At 52.7% G+C, this 19,314-nt stretch overlaps 2 protein-coding genes across 4 annotated transcripts in view; one reads left to right on the top strand and one right to left on the bottom strand.

Moving 5' to 3' along the window:
- TNPO3 (transportin 3) overlaps positions 1-4,149 on the top strand; it is a 79,606-nt gene extending 75,457 nt beyond the window's left edge. For both annotated transcript variants that reach the window (XM_088018468.1, XM_028104988.2), the window contains exons 22-23: positions 1,095-1,186; positions 2,983-4,149. In XM_088018468.1, the coding sequence (XP_087874594.1) occupies positions 1,095-1,155 (61 nt within the window). In that variant the 3' untranslated portion in view covers positions 1,156-1,186; positions 2,983-4,149. The remainder of the gene's footprint in view (positions 1-1,094; positions 1,187-2,982) is intronic.
- Positions 4,150-5,143: 994 nt separating this feature from the next.
- On the bottom strand, positions 5,144-15,767 carry IRF5 (interferon regulatory factor 5). 2 transcript variants are annotated; one of them, XM_028104991.2, is made up of 9 exons: positions 15,680-15,767; positions 10,761-10,966; positions 8,605-8,794; positions 8,061-8,170; positions 7,569-7,602; positions 7,112-7,381; positions 6,475-6,867; positions 6,271-6,389; positions 5,144-5,997 (listed from the first exon to the last, which is right to left on the bottom strand). In XM_028104991.2, exons 2-9 carry the CDS (start codon positions 10,953-10,955, stop codon positions 5,749-5,751), a joined length of 1,560 nt encoding a protein of 519 aa, XP_027960792.1. In that variant the 5' UTR covers positions 10,956-10,966; positions 15,680-15,767; the 3' UTR covers positions 5,144-5,748. The 2 variants fall into 2 exon arrangements, with proteins under 2 accessions (XP_027960792.1, XP_027960791.1); XM_028104990.2 differs by lacking the exon at positions 15,680-15,767 and adding an exon at positions 14,962-15,073.
- Positions 15,768-19,314: the final 3,547 nt, after the last annotated feature.

Genomic DNA, 19,314 nt, shown 5'->3' with positions numbered 1-19,314 from the left:
ATCCTGTTGAGTCAAATCTTGGGGTCTGAATCAAGGTTCTTAGTGATGTTTCAGACCTTATGATAGGTGGGGAAATCCAGATGTAGGCACTAAGGAGATAGCTCTCCTTTCATCTTTTCTGTGGAACCACGGTTAGCAGTTCCCTCCCCTGGTGTTTAACCATTACGAGGAGAAAGCTCTTCTAACATTGAATCTTAGGCGGTAGGCTCTGGTCCCTGAGTTTCTCTGAGCCAGAGAGTGGGCCACAGAAGAATGAGCATATTCAGGAGTTCTTCCTCTTCCAGGTACTATTTGTAGCTCAGCTTCATGTTCAGTTACCAGAACCTGTTCTGAAGACTGACACAGAGGAATGAAGGTGGGCATCAACTGGTTTCTCGGTGACAGTTTTGGACAAAGCAAGCCTTTTGGGAAGAAAAGGGTTAGGTGAAAAACCCCATCTCAGTGCTTGCCTGAGGACCAAGTCCTGCTTCCTCCCCCCTTTCTACATGCCTTAACCCTTTCCTCTATCCTCTCCATTCTCCTCCCACAGGAGGAAACCCTGAGCAGCCTGTCCAACTAGAGAATCGATGACTGATAGAGACGTAGTTGCCGGAATGGGCTTTGTAAACAAAATCTGCTTTTGGAAGAGAATGAGAAAACCAGGGTACCTAAGTTAGCTCAACTCATAGAGTTAAAGTTATCAGCCTTAGGTGAATATGCTTGCTTTTTTTATTTGGGGGTTCTGGCTTTCTTGTATTTATGTCAGGGACTTCAACCAAGTGTTGAACTGACTTAATCCTCCAAACATTATAAGGTAGGTAACAAATGCGGCAACAAAGCAGGTTGGTAACTCGCCCAAGAGTGGTGGAGCCAAGATTCAAACGTACAGTTTTTATCCACAGCCACTCTTTAGGGACCATACAGCTTATAATTATTCTCACATGCAGTAGTTAGTATTTGCCTTGAGTTACAGAAAGATCAGAAGCAGAATCAAGAGACAATGGAGAGAGCTTCAAGCAGAGCTAGGATAGTTCTCAGTGGACCTCAGTGTTGTGGTTGTTTGCAGCATATTAACATCTTTCTCATCAGGGGCCAACCTACCTTTTCTTTTCTAGTGCTGAGGAATGTAAACAAGTTTGCTGGGCCTTGCGAGACTTCACCAGGTTGTTCCGATAGCTCACACTCCTGAACTGTGCCTGTCACCCAGGTGAGTGGTTATAGTTCCTGGCTTTTCCCCCTCGCTGTCAGGAGCACTTGGGATGGCATAGGTTTTTTTGTTTTGTTTTGTTTTGTTTTTTAAGATTTTATTTATTTATTTGAGAGAGAGAGAGCATGAGAGGGGGGAGGGTCAGAGGGAGAAGCAGACTCCCTGCTGAGCAGGGAGCCCGATGTGGGACTCGATCCCAGGACTCCATGATCATGACTTGAGCCGAAGGCAGTCGCTTAACCAACTGAGCCACCCAGGCGCCCAGGATGGCATAGGTTTTAATGCCCATCATGGGACTTGTACTATAGCTAGTTAGGGAAGGACTTAACAGTTTAACACTGCTGAACAGTTAAGAAAGGACCCTGGTTTGCTTGGGCCCGGGCAACCAGGTAATTGCCAGCTGCTTTTGGATACCATCTTCACCCCCATAGGAAAGTTATTATTGTAGGAGATCTCAAAAAAAATTCCTCCTTTCATCCCCTTACAGACACTTTAGGATGGTAAGTGTGTATGTTAACAAATAAGTATTTTTAACCTGGCTACTTTGGTGAAAACGGTACTGACCTAAAGCTGACTGTGATTACATTGACACCATTCTCCTAAAACTGACCTTTTGGATTTAATGAGCAAAGATGCTTATTCTTAACACTTTTACAGTCTGAACACTGAAATGCCAGGTTCTGCCCAAGGCAAGAGTCTAGGAAAGGAGGTAGCATCTTTGTCTAGCTCCCGATCACCGGTTTTTCTCCATGTGCTTCCTGACTCCTGGTTCTGCAGCAAAACAAGAATCTTAGCTGAGGACAGAAAGAACTGGGTAGTGGGATTTGGGTGCCAATTTCTTGACTGAGAGAAGAAAGGCAGTTCTCTTAAGCACCCGCACCCCCCTTTGAGGTCTTAGGCAGTATTTAATTGTCCCACGAGACAGTTGTCAATGAATGTACAGCACCTCACTCGTGGTTTCTGTCATTTAATGTAGTAGTAGATGAAGGCACTCTGCAGCTGTGCCCCTCACCCACACCAGAAATTATTTCTAAATTTTATTCTTTAGTGAGTAGTGATATCATTTGGGATTCTCAAGTTTTGTAGTGTTGGTAATAGCTAACATTGATACACATAGGCTTATTCATGGACAGCTGTGGATGCTTGTTGGCTAACATTTATGGAGCCCTTACTGTGTGTCAGGTACTGTTCTAAGTGCTTTGTATGTATTAACTCGGATAATCCTGAGGTGGTTCTCTGGGTTAGTCACCATTATTATTTCCATTGTACAGGGGAATAGAGGTTCCAAGATGTTAAACGATTTGCTTGATGTCACAGTCAGTACTTGATAGATATGCTGGTGCCAGAGCCTTTACTTTTAACCGGTCTACTTCATACATTCACATAGTACCCTTTTCATACAGACTAAATCAGTGGTGTTTAAACTTTTGTTAGTAGGCAAAGTCTTCCTTCAGAATAAACTCTTGCATGAAACCCCAGTATTTAAATGGACTAAAGTAGAGATTTTCTGGTTGGTTTGGGGTGGGCAGCCCGGACCTGCTGGCTCACTCTTTCCCCCCCCACAAAGCATCCCTACTTTCCACAGCACACTCAGAAAAGGACCGCAGGCAGTATCCGTTACAGCAGTAGCTCTCTTGAAATCACAAGTAAAAACTCCAACTTCTTTTTTTTTTTGCTGAGTTCTTATGGCAGAGGCCAGAATGAGGTACCTGAGCAAATATGAAAACTTCTACCTTTTTAGAAGAAGCTATTATCTCCTGAACCACAGTTATTGACGGTCTTCTCTCTTTTGTCAGGAATGTCTTTAATTAGAAGACAGGAAGAAAACAAAAACCAGACTGTGTCCCACAATCAGAAACCTCCATTGTGGCAGAGGGGCCTTCACCGCCACCACGGCGTCCCGCCAGACAGGAAGAGACTCCAGCCTTCAGAGGCCGTCCTGAGGAGTTCCTGTTTGGGGGTGTGAGGGAAAATCAGTGCGGTTTAAAAAAAAGATGGCTGCGGCCTGTCCGGCGTGGTGGGAGGGGAGCTGGTTTCCTGGTGAACTTGTTTCAAAGGAAAAATAATTTTAAAGAAATAAAAAAGGAAAAAAAGGAAAACTAAACTGAAACCAGAACTGAAACGTTCACTTGGTAGCAGTGACACGCACACACACACGTACCTATACACACATGCTAATACGCATGTGCACACGGAATAAAGTACAAACTTTTGTGAAACAAACCATTTACTTAGGGAAAATGGGAATTCAGACGACATAGCTGCAATTGGAAGGAAAGGGTCAGGATCATCTCTTAAGGTTTTCTATTGTTTTTTCCTCTTTCTCTCCCACCCTCCCTTCTTTCCCTTCCTCTTTTAAAGAAAATGAGTAGAAATTTCTCCCACTCTCCCCAGCATTTCTTCCCACCTCTAGAGTTGTTCCGACAAGGAGGAGCCTGTTTGTTTTATATCATGGTCACATCAGTGATAACCAGGACCTGCCAGGGCCAAAGTTCATGTATATTCCCAGCCCTGACCCTATCCAGTCTCTAAATCCATTTCCAATCCATATTGGGTTGTCATCGGCCTTGGAGAGAAGAGCCAAAATTAGGGTGAGTGGGATATAAATGTATATTCTAAGTTTTAGGTTTTTTTTAAGATTTTTGTGTTTTTTAGTTAATTTTTCACCCACAAACATGAGAGAGGACAAAAAAAAAAAGGGTGGGAGTATGGGGGAAAGTGTTTACAGGGCTAACTGTATTTTACTAAAAAAAAAAAAAATGTGGAAATTATTTGACTTTCACTGGGGGGTGAGGCGGGAGAGGGAAGCCCAAAACAGATCTTAATGTTTTAAAGGAGTTGCGGCCCTGCACAGGTGTTAGATATGAGGGCACTGTTCTGTCTGGTGTTGTAGCCATCTCAAGAACAAATCAACGGCAACAAAAAAAAACAAACCAAAAAAAAAAAGAAAAAAAAGAAAACAATAAATTTTTAAAATTTAATCAGTCTTTGTTTTTTCCTTCCTTCCACTGCCTCAGAGCTCTGAAATGATACAGCTAGACTGCGTGAGGGAGCGGACTTAGCCCTTACCTGGGAGACAGCTGGAGATGGAGTTTAAATGGCGGGCTCTGCCCTTGATGCCACGGACCCTCCATATTTCAGGGGAGTGGCTCCTTCTGCATCTTTTATTTTAGTTCACCCTAAAACTCCTCATGCTGCACTTTATCCTTTCATACAGCCTCGGTGGGAGAGAGAATGGGTCCCTCAGCACGTTAAACAGAAATGTGGTACGTATATTCTTTCCACAACAGCCATCCAAGTAGACTGATCCCTAACCCAGTGAGTACAGTGTTTGGTCTTTGAAAAAAAGAAACCTGTATTGCAGTATCATTGACATAGAATAAGCTGCACATGTTTCAGTTACACAGTTGATAAGCTCTGACATAGGATACACCCGTGAAACCATTAACACAAGATAGTGAACATACCTTTACTCCCAAAGTTCCCTCATGCCTCTTACCATGCTCCAGTAGCCACTGATCTGCTTTCTGTCACTGTAGATTAGTTTGCATTTTCTTTAGTTTTATATAAATAGGATCACGTAGTATGTTAAAGTATTGGTTTTTGAGCTAATAAGCTTGACTGCGGAGCTCTATACAGTATTTAGAATCCATGAAACAAACCTTCCTGCATAACATCAGTTGTACTCAGAGTTTGACTTGGACAGGATTTTAAACTGCACACATTTAAAGATCCACGCCCTTCCTTCAGCTAGCTTCCTCCTAGAAAGCAAAGCCAGCCAGTTGAGAGCTTATGGAGCCCCACTGACTCATCAGCCTGGAAAGGCAGGCCCTTCTTCTGTTGTGGCCTCATAGATGAAGGGCAGGTGCTAGGGGAAAGAGGGTCAGTTGATACCAGAAATAGGGTCCGATAGAACAGCATGGAAGCAACTGGTACTGGAAAAAGTAAATAGCTGAATCTGTTTTTAATATTTATTAACTGAAAAAGACATAAAATTCCACTTCTACCCCATATTCTTAGACTCTGAAGAAGGAGGTAGCTGCCGGTCTTAAGGATCTGGTGTGATACCTAAGTGCCTATCTCAGGAGGGAGAGAGATGTAAGGAAGTGAGACTCAAACTAGGGAACCCCAAAATCGGATCAGGCCCATGCCTTGCTGAGGGAGCATGGCCCGTAGCACTTGGCTCTTTTTGCCTGAGGAATTGGGGGCAACCACAAGAGTGGGCCACGCTGGGACAATTCCCTCTCAACTAGGCCCCCAGGGTTGGTGGAGTTAACTCCTCTGCTCACTGGGGCCAATGGCTGAGTTCCTCCGGAGTGAGCAGAGGACAGACATATACAGGAAGACCGTCCTCAAAGCAAAGTGCTACCAGCTTCCCTCGGGTGCTACAGGAGAAAGCCTGGAACTTGGAACCTCTCTTCCCCTCTCCTTGGTGCAGATCCACTTCCAGGAGACCCAGCTAGAGGGCCCTGCAGCCAGTCAGGTGCCCACTGAGGCCATCATACCTTCACATGAGCCCACACAGCCACCTGGGAAGCCTGTGCCAGTCACTGTCTGCAGTTTCATTGTTGCATGCCAGCCGGGTGCATGGGCCAGGCCCCCTGGCCAGCATTGAGGCCTGCCACAGGAGGGGCCTGGGCCACAGGCTGCAACCGCTGCTGGGACTGCCAGATGTGATGGAGCTCCTTGAACTGCTCCACCATGCGGTCTTTGAGGTCTGGGTTTGAGATCTGTAGCCGGATACTATCAGCTGACCAAGAAAGCTCCCCTGAGAACATCTCCAGCAACAGCCGAGCTGCTACAGGCACCACCTGGGGGAGCAAAGAGGGACAGAGAGAACCTTGGCAGACTGTCCAATCCAGTTGTGCCTGAGGCATCCACCAGGAAAAAGGGGCACTAATTTCTACTTCCTACAAAGGCTACTTATGTGTGGGCAAGCCTGGGCCTTGATTATCTCTGGCTGCCAAGCCAACCTGCTCAGAGAGTCCTCAGCCTCCACCCTGGGGCAAAGGCTGTGCCGCAGGATTCCCCCAGTACTCAAGCCAAAGCAGAGCAGGGGCTTGAGAGGTGAGATGGTGGTATACCTGTACAGTGATGAGCTTCTTCTCTCGGGGTTTGCGGTCAGGCCATTCCTCCCCAAAGCAGAAGAAGATCTCAAATGGCGGTGGGGTGTTAGTCTGGCCCTTCTGGAACAGGATGAGCTCTGCAGCAAGATCAAGACCCTCAGAGGCTAGAACCATGCCCCTGGACTAGAGAAAGCCAGGAGGAACATGAGGCGAGTCCCTCACCATTGAGAAAATGCTCCAGGCTGAAGAGCTTGGTTTTGACCTCCCGCTGGATGGGGTTGGGGTGTGAGCCATGAGCTGAGGCGCAGGGCCCGCTCCAGAACACCTTGCACTGACACAGGCGGATGGCATACAGATCTTGGCCTTGCAGCTGGAGTATGAGCCCGCGGTCGAGGACATCCAGCAGCTGGTTTGTGTAGAAGCGCTGCTTGTCGCTGGGGATGTCCTCAGGGCTGGGGAAGCGCACTTGCTCCAGGGTCACAGGGCCGAAGAGCTCTACCTGCTCCTGGGTGGCCTCAAGCTGACTGTAGAAGAGCCGGCAGCCCTGTGGGTTGCTGATGGTGAGGGCCTGAGGTGGCCGCCCCCGGTACTGGAACTTGATCTCCAGGTCAGTCACTATGGGGCAGAGGGCAGGCCCGGCCAGTCTGTGAGCCCCACGCCACCTTGTTCTGCGGCCCACTGACTTGCTCTGTCCCGTCTGTCCAGCAGCCAGGCCATCTCGTTGGCTCTCCCACTTTCTTCCCCACCCCGCCTCACGGAGGGCCTGGCTTGAGCATCCTTGCTCTTCATCCTCCACCCTTCTTGCAAACCAACCCCCCAGCCCTACTTTACCCGGCCCAGCCCTCCTGTGGGTCCTTACGAGGCAGCATGTGGGGGCTGATCAGCAGGTCGGGCAGGAGTTGTTCACCCGTGGGGGGCAGGCTGGCAGCCAGGGGCCCGGGCTGCAGGCCCGGCAGGACCTCAGGGAGAAGCTCCCCAAAGCCAGCAGGGTTGCCGGGGGCGGGGCACAGGAGGTTGGGGTCTGGTGCAGGAGGGCCCAGCACCACAGGCTGCTGGAGAGTGGGCGGCCACTTGACATCCTCTTTGGGTAAAGAATAGGGTGCCATGGGGGGGCCAGGTTGCACTGCTTCTACAAAGGGTGGGGGCAGGCAGAGCTTTAATGCTACTTCTGGGAACTTACCCCCCCCCCCGCTAGGCCCACCTACTCTCAGCCCTGGGCCTCCCCCCAGCCTCCCTTCAGCCCCCTCCCAGGTACCTAGGGGACCTGCAGCTTCTCCTTATACTAGGCCCCCAGCCACGCCCCCTCCCAGCCCCACCTGTGATGCTCAGGCTTGGTAACATCCTCTGGAGCTGAAGGGAAGACCCAGGCAAAGGAGGAGGGAATAGGCCAGAGAGAGAGAGAAGGGAGGACAAGTTAATGAACTGATCTGATGCTAAAGAAATAACCCATGAGAATCACACAGGCAATTCCCCGGTGTTCAGCTCTGCAAGGCCAGACCCTGCCTTCGCTCCCAGCTCTGCCCTCCAGGCAGCTCCATGAACTCTGAGCGCCTTGGTGTCCTCATCTGCCTTCTACGGGAAGTAGTACCTACCCAGCCCCAGCTCCTGTGAGGGTGTGTCACACATGTGGGCATGTTTTGTACCAACAGAGCCCTAAGGAGGTTCAGGGTGGTGACTGCGTTCCTAGCCTCAGAACCCCAAGAAGAAACTCAAGAAGAGCTATAAAAAGGGCAGCAGGGCCCTGGAGGAAAGGGACCGCTTAATCCCAAAGCAGAGCAGCCCCACAGAAAGGCCCTAACAAGACCCACCACGTCAGTGCAGGCAGGTGCTGCCAAGAATGGTCCTGAGCTCCCGTTTTCCTCTTCCTCCTCCTCCTCCTCTCCTGGACCGAAAGTGTAGTCCTCACTGGGCTGCGACTCTGCAGAGCAGGGAGAGAAAACAAAGCAAGGGAGTCAGTGGGGGAGGAGAAGGAAGGCCACCAGGGCTCCGTGGGGCAGCTCCCGCTGTGGCTTCTTCCCTGCCCAGAGCTGCCCCAGCAGTGAAGTGAAGGGCCACACAGCTGCCAGGAATCACTAGGGACCTCCCCGACCTCATGGCACTAAGCTCCTTAGGTCACTAGACCTACACTCCCTGGAGCCAAGAGCCAAGAACAGGGACAAGCTGAGGAAGACAGACACGGAGCCTGGTCTGTGCCAAGTCATGCTGGGCCCCACACAGGGCCCATCGCAGGCCACTCCTGGGAACCTGGGGTGTTAGGACTTCGAAGCACGCCCCTGACCACTGCATGCTGGAGGGGCCCTGGGCCTTCCTGAACAGCCTCCTAGGTAGCCCCCACCTGGTCAGGCACGGTACCTGCGGGAGCAGGGCCATTAGAGCAGACCTCGTAGATCTTGTAGGGCTGAGGTGGCATGTCGCGGGGTCCATCATAGATGAGGCGGAAATCACGGCTCTTGTTAAGGGCACAGCGCAGGTTGGCCTTCCACTTAGCCGGGTCGGCCTCGTCCACCCCCTCCGTGTACTTTCCTGTCTCCTTGGCCCAGGCCTGAGGCAGGAAGAAAAGATAGGACACCACAGAGAACCTCCACCTTCAGCAAAGCCCCAGCCTCTCCTGGCCCGTGGGAGTCACTGATGAGCAGTGAGAACTTCAGGGACACGCGGAGCCCCACCTGAGTGTCCCTCTGCACGGTGGGAGATAGGACTCCAGTCCTTCCCAGCCCTCAGGGCTCCAACAGACGAAAGGAAACCTAAGTGCTTTGACAGGCATTTCATTCACTGCTCCTGCGAGGGTCACTACAGGCACAATCTCTAAGGAGGACCGTGTCACATGGTGGATAAGAGCATGGGATCTGGAGTGGGATTGGGTTTGAATCTGGAAACGGCCACCCACCAGCTGGGTGCCAGGGGCATGTCACTTTGCCTCTTTTTGCTGTAATATCCCCATCGTAGTGCCCTCCTCACAGGGTGGTATTGAAGACTCCAGGACCCACAGAGCTTCCAGAACTGTGCCTGCACTTCGGATGGGCTCCGTACACTTTAGCTATTGGTATTATTTTTGAGGGTAAGTTGGCTGATAGCAGGATTACAAATATTTCTTCCCTTTAACCTAGCAATTCGACTTCTAGGAATTTATCCTAGGGAGACAGAAGCATCCACACACAATTCTGCACCTACAAGGTTATTCACTGCAGCCCTATCTGTAAAAGCAGAAGATCCCAAATAAATGTCCATCAACGGGAACTGGTTAAATTAACGACCAATCCTTAGAATGGAGTACCGGACAGCAAGAAAAAAAAAGGAAGTTTTTGATATCCTGACGTGTTACAATCTTCAAGAAATATGAGGTATGGAAGGGTACGTCTACATCTATCATTTTGTAAAAAGTGGGGGGGGGATAGGTACCTATTTGCGCCTATGCACAAAAATCAGGAAGGATGAACAAGAAACTGACGATACTAATTGCTCTGGGGAGGGGATGGGTGGCTGGAGACAGAGGGGGGAGGGAGATTTTTGCTGCAAACCATTTTACACTTTTTAAAATTTGAATTTCATTACCTATTCAAAAATAAGAAACAGATTTGAAAAGAACCTTCAAAGGGTAAATATCAACCCACAAAGACTAAGGAAAGCATATCCAAATCTTTATTAAAAAAAAATAAGGATTCTGTTTGACCCAGCAAGGTTGAACTCCAAGAACTAACCCCAAAGAAAATCACTTGAGATATACAAAGGGTTAAGAGTTTAGAGGGGGTACATGGCAACGGGTCTTCAATACTGGAACACCAGAAGCAACGTGAAGTGTCCAAAAGCCGGGTTTGGATAACTAAATTGCGAACCCTCCAGTGGTCACTGAAAGGGATGTGACATTTTTGGCAGAGGAAAGCTGGTTCTGATGTTGGGTGGAAAATGCAGGATGCAAAACAATATACGGTTGATTTCATACAGAAAACTGAATATATAGTTACCTCCTAGTGTTCCCATCACAGGGGCAATCTGTGGTCTCCTTTTAGAGTATGTGCACACCAAACACGCACACTGCACACGCACTCACAGGTGATGAGAATGAGACAAGAAAAGGGAGGAGGAGGGTCTCCAGGGGGGTCTTTCAGTCCCCACCTTGCTCTGGGCAAGAGGTTAAAAAAGGCACAGTGAGGGGCGCCTGGGTGGCTCAGTCGTTAAGCGTCTGCCTTCGGCTCAGGTCAGGATCCCAGGATCCTGGGATCGAGCCCCGCATCGGGCTCCCTGCTCCACAGGAAGCTTGCTTCTCCCTCTCCCACTCCCCCTGCTTGTGTTCCCTCTCTCGCTGTGTCTCTCTCTGTCCAATAAATAAATAAAATCTTAAAAAAAAAAAAAAGCAGAGTGAGGGGTATGCCCCGCCTCCCCTTGGTCCAAGCCTGGGGTCACCTGCAGCCAGGCAGCTGGGAGAGCAGTCAGTTTGAGATGTACGGGGATCCTCTTCTAGGGCAGGGGTGCCCCAGAAGTCCAGGCAGTTACCCATGTCCGGAGCTTACCTTGAAGATGGTATTGTCTCCGTCCTGGCTGGGGCCGTGCCGCGTGGCATGGCGCCAGGGGATGCAGAAGAATTTCCTTTCCCCATTGACCCACTGCAGCCCTGGGTACTGGCAGCTGTTCACCTGGGCCACCAGCCAGGGCTTTAATCGCACGCGGCGGGGTGGAGGGGGTGCCCTGGGGGCAGGCTGGTTCATGGCCAAGGGGTCTGTGGGAGAAAGAGGGGGTCATCAGAAGATTTCCAGATAGACACTCCCTGCAGCATGAAAATGGGGGTGGGAGGGATGCAAGGGGCCAAGCCAGGGATATTATGGCTTTCTCTTCCTCCCAGTACTAGGGGCTGGAGTGTCTCTGGTCTGCCCAGATGCTCACAGCCAATTCCCTTTTCCAACCATCAGCCTTCTTGTCTCAGGGTCACTGCATCTGTGCTTTGTGTTTGGGGGTGAGGGGGAGAAGGAGGGCGTTTACAGATAGAGTGGATGCTGTGCGTGCCCCACCCAGCCGTGCTGTACCAGGTGGGACATCAACTCCCCAGCTGCTGTGAGGCTGGAATGGCACAAAGGTACAGAGCGGCTCACTGCTGCCTCACTCCAGGGTTAGGCAGCCCACAGCCGGGCAACGACTGACATGCGCATACAAAACGCCAGCCCCCTTGCTTCAGGTGGAGCAAGCTGTGCTCCAGAGCTCCCTGTGGGGTCAGGCTGGAGGCTGTCTCCAGCCCATACCACCTCTTTGCTCAGCTTTCTTCCTGCCCACCCCGCTTCCCTCCCTCCCCTTCTGCCCTCCCTCTCCTTGTCCAGAGGACTCCCTCACTATATCACCTTTTAGGAGACCTGGTTGAAGAGCAAGTCACAGCGTGTGAATGGAGAGAGGGTTTCCACACCTGTTCCTCAGAGCTTCCTTCCCTCCTCAGTTTCCCTCAGGGATGAAGCTTCCCCACACCTGGACATCTTGAGAGAAATCCCATCAGCCCACTCAGTCTACCTCCTGCATCACCAGGACAGCGGCCTTAAGTGGGACTTAAGAAATACCAGCCAACTGATATACCCAAGATGCTAGAAAATTCTGTCCTCCAGCTATTTCTCCCCCACCAGCCTGCTCTCTCCAGGATCCTCCTCTGACTCAGAGTGTGGTGAGACCAGAGGTCAGAGGAAGGCCACTGGGGCTGTGACACAGGCAAGGGTCCATGGTGGGGCGGGCCTGTCAGGGAAGAAGGAATGGCTGAAGGAAATGGGGCATCTGGGTTGGTGGACAGCGACAAGAGCTATCCTTAACACTTGTGGTACCACCGTGTGACAAGAGGACGAGGGTTTGAGTCAGCCTCCACCAAGGCAGACTAGATCCAGGTTGAAAACATTTCTAACAGCTAAAGCCATGCAACTAATAGGCTAGGCCTGGGAGCAACTGGTTTCTGGGGGTCCTCAAGCCTGCCTTAGGTGGGAGACTGGAACAACATGATCTCTCAGGTGTGGACCCTATCATTCCAGGCTTGCTTAGAGCTCAGTTTTCCCAGAAATTCCCTGCCCAGTGCCTTTTTGGGCTGGAGGTGCTAAGTGCCGCCTCCACGCTGCTAAGTCCCCATCTGCAGGCCTCTCCTCAGAGCAGTGCCCAGCTCTGGGCTAGGACAAGGGAGAGTGGGAGAGCCCCCAGGCCTGTCCCCAGGCCTCATAAGACTGGTGGCTCAGTTCCCCTTTCTGAACCAATCTCCACCCAGCCCCAGGGGAAATGAAAGTGGCCAGACCAGAAAACTCAGAAATCTGACTCACTGTGAACTTGAGGGGGGGAAGGTCCATGGAAACATTGACATTTGGGTCCCTAAAACCAAATTCTCAATCCCCTACCCTGTAGCTCATTGCCCAATCCCCAAGCCTTGCTGCTGGTCATTACACATTTATTGTGGTTCACAGCATGGGGAAAAGCCTCACCCACCACAGTGGTATTTATAGTTTCCACCTGCACCCTCTGCCCAGAGCCCTTGGTCCTCTAACAGACCTGTGATAGTCATCAGTAGCTGCCAATTGTGGCTAAGTGAAGGTGGACAGAGGAAAGCTCTGTCGACCCAGAGCAGAGGCAAGTTACCCTGACGCCCACCCTTCCACGTGGTCAGGCCCACAGCCGAGCGGGGGTGGGGGGGTGGGGGGGTGGACCTGGGACACCAGAGAGGGCCTCCTTCTCTGCCCAGGGCAAGGAGGAAGTCAGCGTGAGCCCTGACACCTAGCCTGGCCCAGCAGTCCTGCTCAAGACAAAGATTTTGAAATTACTCATGTCAGTAAGGTACGATCGCTTGGGGCGGTCTAAGGAGTGGGGTATGGAGAGGAGACTCTCATAACAAGTCCGGCCACGGCCAGGGGAGGGTGTCCAGCGGGCCAGAGAAAGGTCTTCAGCCTCAGGTGCACCAGGACCAGGCTCAGTGTGTTTGCCAAGGAGGTTTCCTCCTGCCTAGAGGTGGACTTAGATCTCATTTCAGACTATCCTAATGCCAAGAGTTCTGAATTTCAGTGGGTTTGGGCCCCATCCCTACTTTGCTCCCAGGCAGAAACAGTCACCTATAGTCCCAGGGGACCTCAGAAGCTATAGCACCACCTTGGAAAGCCCATCCCACATTCCATGCCCCTTGCTGTGAGGACTTGATTTTTCAATAGAGGGCAGGCCTGACCAGGTCTGCCTTCTCAGGGGTCTGGAGACCTGGGGTGAGATTTCTGCAGTCCCCAGGCCTAGGATTTGAGCCCTGGAGAGTGGGGAAAGCCAGAAAAACCATCAGTTTCCATGGAAATGAGGAAAAGAGGTACGGGCTGCTGAGGACCTGAGGAAGCCCTCATGGGTGAATTTTACAAAAGCGAAGCATCTTTTCCTTCTCAGGAACTCTTGCTGAGGTGGGGAAGCCCCACAATTCACCTCAGGGCCCTACAGTTCCAGGAGCCAACCTTGCCACCTGTGGAGTTTGTCGGATTCACACCGTCTCCCGGCAAACCCCATACTAAGCTCAGGGAGAAGGCAAAGGGTTCCCTGCACCTGGTATGACCCTAATCCCACACCCTCCAAGTGAGTTGACCACATCCTGAGACAACCTGGGGCTCTCAGGCAGCAGATGCTTCTCTCAGCTTCCTTCAGGGGAAGGCCAAGGTGCAGGGGGAAACCCCAAAGTAAGGCCTTTAGGTAAAAAAGAGTCGTTTCCCAGTGCCTCCCTAGACTTGACAGGAGTCTTAGCGCCCCGACCAGATCGTTCAAGGGAGGGCGGGGACTCTACCTCTGGCCCCCGCTGCCCCTCTAGCCTCCTCCCTCGGGCCCGCCTGCGTCCCGGCTGGTGCCGGTCACTCACGGGCCAATCCTGCGGAGCCACCTCCAGGGCTCGGGCTCGGGCTCGGGATCTGCCTCTCCAAGCGCTCCCCCAGCTGACGGCGCCCCCTGTCTCTTCCCCACTCTTTGTGCCCCTCCCCCGACTGCGCTTTTGGGGCGGCGGCGGGGGGAAACACCTTCTACCCGCGTCGCGGCCACAGCCTTCTCACTTTCCCTCTACTTTTAGACTCTTACTTGTTTTGTTTCTAAGTTCGAGGGAAGGACGTAAAGAAACTAGTCCAAGAATTGCTCCCGGTGGTTCTTCTCTGCTAGGAGGGGCAGCTCCTCTTGTCTGTCGCGAGTCAGAAGACGGCGCCCCTACCCGACACCATCTGCCCACACACTCTGCCCGAATTCCTGCCATTGGCCTTAAGGTCCTGGGAAGGCGAGCCCTTTAAGCCTCATTCTCTTAACCGACAGGGTGAGGGGTGCCGGGGGAAGAGGGATGCAGAGCGCGCAGAAAGGCGGAAGACCCTCTAAGACCCAAGCCAGCCCGCCGTCGGGCGCCCGGGAGCTCCCCATCCTTGCGGTGGCTTTGGCGAGACGGAAGGAGAGAAGAGCGGAGCTGGCGCCCCTGGCATTGGTGGCCACTCGGCCGCCCGGGCCTCCGGGCCTCCGGGCGCCCGCGGGACGGAGGCTGTTAGTGCCGGGCATCCCGCGCTGATCCGGACGTAGGAAGCCCCTTGGAGGCCGCCAGACCGAGGGGCGCGCCCAACAGTAGGCGCACTCCCCACCCCCACCCCACCGCTGGAGCTCCACTGCCCGGCGGAGCGGACGCGGACCCGCTCCCGCCCTGCCCCAGTCCCCCGCCCGCCGCCGGCAGGTGCCGGGAGGGCGCGGAGAGGAGGGCGGGCCGCCGGGACCTACCTGTCTGCGGTGCGCCCGCGTGGCTGCGCCCGGGAGCACGGGCCGGGCGGCGGGGCCGAGCTGCGCTCTCCCCGAGCTGCGCCTCCCGCCCGCCTGGCACTTCCGCATCGCCCGCCCCCGCCCCTGGGCCGCGGCTGCAGAGCTTGGGAGCGCCCGCAGCGCCCCGCCCTGCCCCTCGGGACCACCTCGCCCCACCCCGCCCTGACCCGGCGACCGAGGGCCCCCGAGCATCGGGCCCGGCCAGGCCCCCCTGCAGCCCAAGGCCTCCGGGGAGACGCCAGGCAGACTACTGGGCTCCGGCAACCTGGAACGGCAGACGAGTCATTTGACAACCCCAGACCCCTTCCCCACGTTGCCGAAGTGCTCAGCGGAGCCCGGGAACTTCCCCAGCCCGCGCCCTTCGGGAGCTCAAGATCCGGGCAGACACAGGCGTCAACAGAGTGCATACGAGGGCGCCGTGGGGCCGACTGACAGCTCGTGGGTCCTCGCTCCGCCCTCCCGAGCTCCTTCGGAGGGTCGCTCCAGGGCCAACCGGCTGGCATCCGTTTCCGGACACCCCCTCCTCGACGTGCTTGCAGGCAGGGTTCCTCAAACCACTCTGTCCCTTTCTAAGTCTCAACCTTCGCACCTGCCTGCCTACCCCAGCTCTCCCTCCCTGGTCGCCCTCAGGACCTCTCAGGGTCAGTGCGTGGTCTCTTGTCCCGCGTGTCACACTTACCGCTGCTTTGACCATCCACCTGCTGTTCTGATCGTTCTTCGGTTCCATGAATGGGTCTCACCGGACTCAACCTTCATATGTCCTGTTCCTTCTCCTGAAGCATTCTCTGCTTGATAATGACTGCTCTCCGAATTTTGTTTCAGCATCATCTCCTCTGGAAGCCTACCTTGACTTCCTCTCCTTGGTCAGGTTACTGAGCTCCCAAACTCATCCTCCTTGGCTTCACTTATGAAATTTTTATTTTAATGTTTGATCCCCACTGGAATCAGCTTACTCAGGGACTATTTTTGTCTTTTCATTGTTTTCTATAATAATTTTTTTAAGATTTTATTCATTTATTTGACAGAGAGAGAAAGCACAAGTAGGCAGAGCGGTTGGCAGAGGGAGAGGGAGAAGCAGGCTTCCCGCAGAGCAGGGAGCCGGATGCGGGGCTCGATCCCAGGACCCTGGGATCACGACCTGAGCCAAAGGCAGACCCTTAACCGACTGAGCCACCCAGGCGCCCCTAATTCTTTTTTTTTTTTAAGATTTTATTTATTTATTTGACAGAGACAGAGACAGCAAGAGCAGGAACACAAGCAGGGGGAGTGGGAGAAGGAGAAGCAGGCTTCCCCCCCAGGAGGGAGCCCAATGTGGGGCTCGATCCCAGGACCCTGGGATCATGACCTGAGCCGAAGGCAGACGCTTAACGACTGAGCCACCCAGGTGCCCCAGGTGCCCCTAATTTTTAATAAAAAATATTTTTAAATGAAAATTTTCAAGTTAATTGATCAAATTTTAGATAGCAACTAAAATATATATGTTTTTGATAGTATTATTTGCCCTTTAAAGTTTAGAGCTCCTGTGTTTTTTTCCAAATCCAGTATTAGTTGATGAATCAGAAGTTTGACCTTTCCCTCCTCTCCTTTTCCCTCTAGGAATGCCCGGGTTGTTCTTCACTACTAATCTGCATCATTACTTATTATGTGCTGTCTTTTTTCTTATTTTCTGCATCTCCCTCTCTCTCTCCCCCAACCTCCAGCCCTAACATAAATTGGAAATATAGTTATGTACAAGTATTTTATTATTTGTATCTGCTGAATATTTCACTATTTCATATTTTTAAAAATTTAAAGTGTGGATGGGGAAAATGTGGATCGGTAGATTGTTTTATATTTTTCTTCTGTAAAAATGAAACTGCCATTAAATAGAAAGTGGCCACCACAAAATGGGAACCCTTTTCCACCGGAGATCAGTTACACTCGATAGAAAAAATATTCTACGTTGGTCCAGAAAATATATCTGGAGAAATAGCCACCAAGAGATTTCTTTTATTGTCGTATGTCCCACACATAGTCTGAGGGACCATGAGACTCCAGGATGCTACCCCTTACCCACTGTCCCTCTTGCTCAGGTGAAGTCCCTGCTCTTAGCGACTCTGTAAAGAATACCATGCCAGGGCTGTGTGTAGAAGAAGCTCACCACACTTGAGCTGGCATCCATCCCTGGTGCTAAGTGACCTTAGGCCAGTCCTATGAATCTCATTCTCTGTCTGTAAAGGCGAGAAGATGTTACCGAGCTCACAGCGTTGGCGCGAGGCTCCAGTGATAGGGACTAGCTGTGCTCCCCTGGGGTCCTGCCTTGCCCAGACCAGGGGAACTTGAACCAAGAACCACTCTGGGCCAGAGACATAGCATAGGAAGGAAGGGGCAGGGGCAGAGAGCATCCTTCAGGCTCTTCCAAAACAGAGGGGTCCCCTTGCCTCCTGATGTTGTCTACGGTGAAGCAAAAGCGAAAGAGAAGTGGGGCTACACCCAACCCCCATGCAATCACTCGTGGTCCCCCACCCCCACCCCACACCCCCAGCAGGGAGCAGGGAGACTTGGCCTCCACAGTCCCAGATATGTGTCCAGGCCCCTCACTCCCAACGATGGATGAGCTAGCCCCTGTCCCCACTTCCCCTGACTGGGGTGGCAGATTGAGGGTGTGGTGAGAGGCCCAATTCCGGTAGAGGCCAGGGTGCGTGAGTGTGTGGGTGGGGGGAGCCGTGTCACCAAAGGGAACTGAAAGAAGCCTAGTGTGAGTGGTAGGGACAGAGGACAGAGGTGCAAGGTGGAGTGGGACAAGAACCCCCCCGCCCCCCACCCCCTACGCCCCCCCCACCCCCACCCCCCAGCTATGGACCTGCCCCTTTCAGTGCAGGCCTGTGCGAAAGACAGCTACCTTTACCTCCCCTCCGGGAGACCCACCCTCTCAGCCTCAGCCCTTGGGATTCCCCAGGCTCACCTGTCTCCCATGTACCCCCTATTTCTGGGAACTTGTTGCCTAGACATCAGGCCCTGGAGTCTGATAGGCCTGAGTCAGTCCCTGGCTCTACCACGGGGGCATTGTGTGACCTTGAGCAAACCACAGACTCCCTCGGAACCCCCTTTCACACCTATAAAATGAGGATAACATCACTGTCACAGGTTGACTGCGAGGCCTAAATTCAACAGGTGCCCAGTGGGCACCTTCTACATGCCAGCATGAAACAGTGAACAAAAGTCTCTTTTGTCCAAACTCCCTGCCCTCCTGGAGCTTCCATTCTATGCAGGTAGACGGTAAATGCTTAAGTCACAAAATGAGGGGTCTTTGTGGGTCATGGTTCAGGCTGAGCAGAGACACATGATCTGACCTGGGCTATAACTCGGCTACTCTCGGCTCCTGTAAACATGCAAGTGGTAGCTTTATTATGAGCGATGCCCAGGAGGCCACCCTGGGGCTTCTTCCCCTTTTCTTGCCAACTGCCACCCCCTCAGAGCTTTCCAGTCCCCCACTTGGCCAGCACTGTCACATGCACGCCTCTAGACCTCACGCCCCGCCCCCCCGCCGAACCCCTGCCCAGATCCGCAGCTCCCTTTACCTCTGCACTTGGCCTGAGGCCGGAGGGCTGTGCTGTTGCCTGCATCCAGCCCAGGCCCTGGCTCCCTACTCCCTTGGCCTTTTTAAACACAGAGGCTACTTCCCTTTCCCTTCGTGGTCAGCACCCTCCCTCACCCTGACCCCTGGCAACCTGGCTTCTACCCCTTTTCCATGGATTCTGCTATGGACCTCGGTCCCACAGCGCAAGCAGGCTCTGGAACTCCCAGGAACTCCTCAGAAACTCCAGTCTCTGCCTCTCTTTCTCATATAAACTCTCAGATCCCGGGGTTGCACTACTGCCTGGATTTCTCACCGGCTCGCTATTTATTTAAAGAAAGGGCAAGAGAGGAGAGGGGCAGAGGGAGAAAGTGAGAGAAAATCTTAAGTAGGCTCCATGCCCAGCCTGACTCAGGGCTCCATCTCACAGCCCTGATATCATGACCTGAGTCAGATACTTAACCGACTGAGCCGCCCAGGCGCCCCTCTCATCGGTTCTTTGAATAGGGGTGGTGGAGGCTCTTCTAGCTTGGCTCAGTGCCTTAGTCCCCCCACCTGGTGCTGCCCTGCCTCTCAGGTGCAGCGTATAGTCGTCACTGGTCCTTCTGCTGACACCTCCCCCACTCACATCCTCCTTCTAGATGGCCAGGATGCCTCGCCCAGACATTCTGATACCCTTCCACCGCCACCCCTGCATGCAATGATTCAGGCACTCTGAAAATCTGCTGAGCTCAGCATTTCACTCAAACCACTTCCCT

Source organism: Eumetopias jubatus, unplaced genomic scaffold (genome assembly GCF_037043125.1).
Source record: "Eumetopias jubatus isolate StellerSeaLion01/CBP00866 unplaced genomic scaffold, mEumJub1_p1.0 scaffold_14, whole genome shotgun sequence".
NCBI classification, from domain to species: Eukaryota; Metazoa; Chordata; class Mammalia; order Carnivora; family Otariidae; genus Eumetopias; species Eumetopias jubatus.
Note: the sequence above shows the minus strand (reverse complement) of the source record. Positions and strands in the feature narration are given on the sequence as shown.

Bases quoted from the DNA above. Each gene is read 5' to 3' on its own strand.
- IRF5 (XM_028104991.2), bottom strand. From the start codon at position 10,955: ATGAACCAGCCTGCCCCCAGGGCACCCCCTCCACCCCGCCGCGTGCGA. The intron at 7,603-8,060 runs GTGGGTCTTGTT...TCTTCCCTTCAG, and splicing joins CACCTGCCTGCACTGACGTG to CTCCAGAGGATGTTACCAAG. The intron at 6,868-7,111 runs GTAAGGACCCAC...TCTGCCCCATAG, and splicing joins CAGCCCCCACATGCTGCCTC to TGACTGACCTGGAGATCAAG.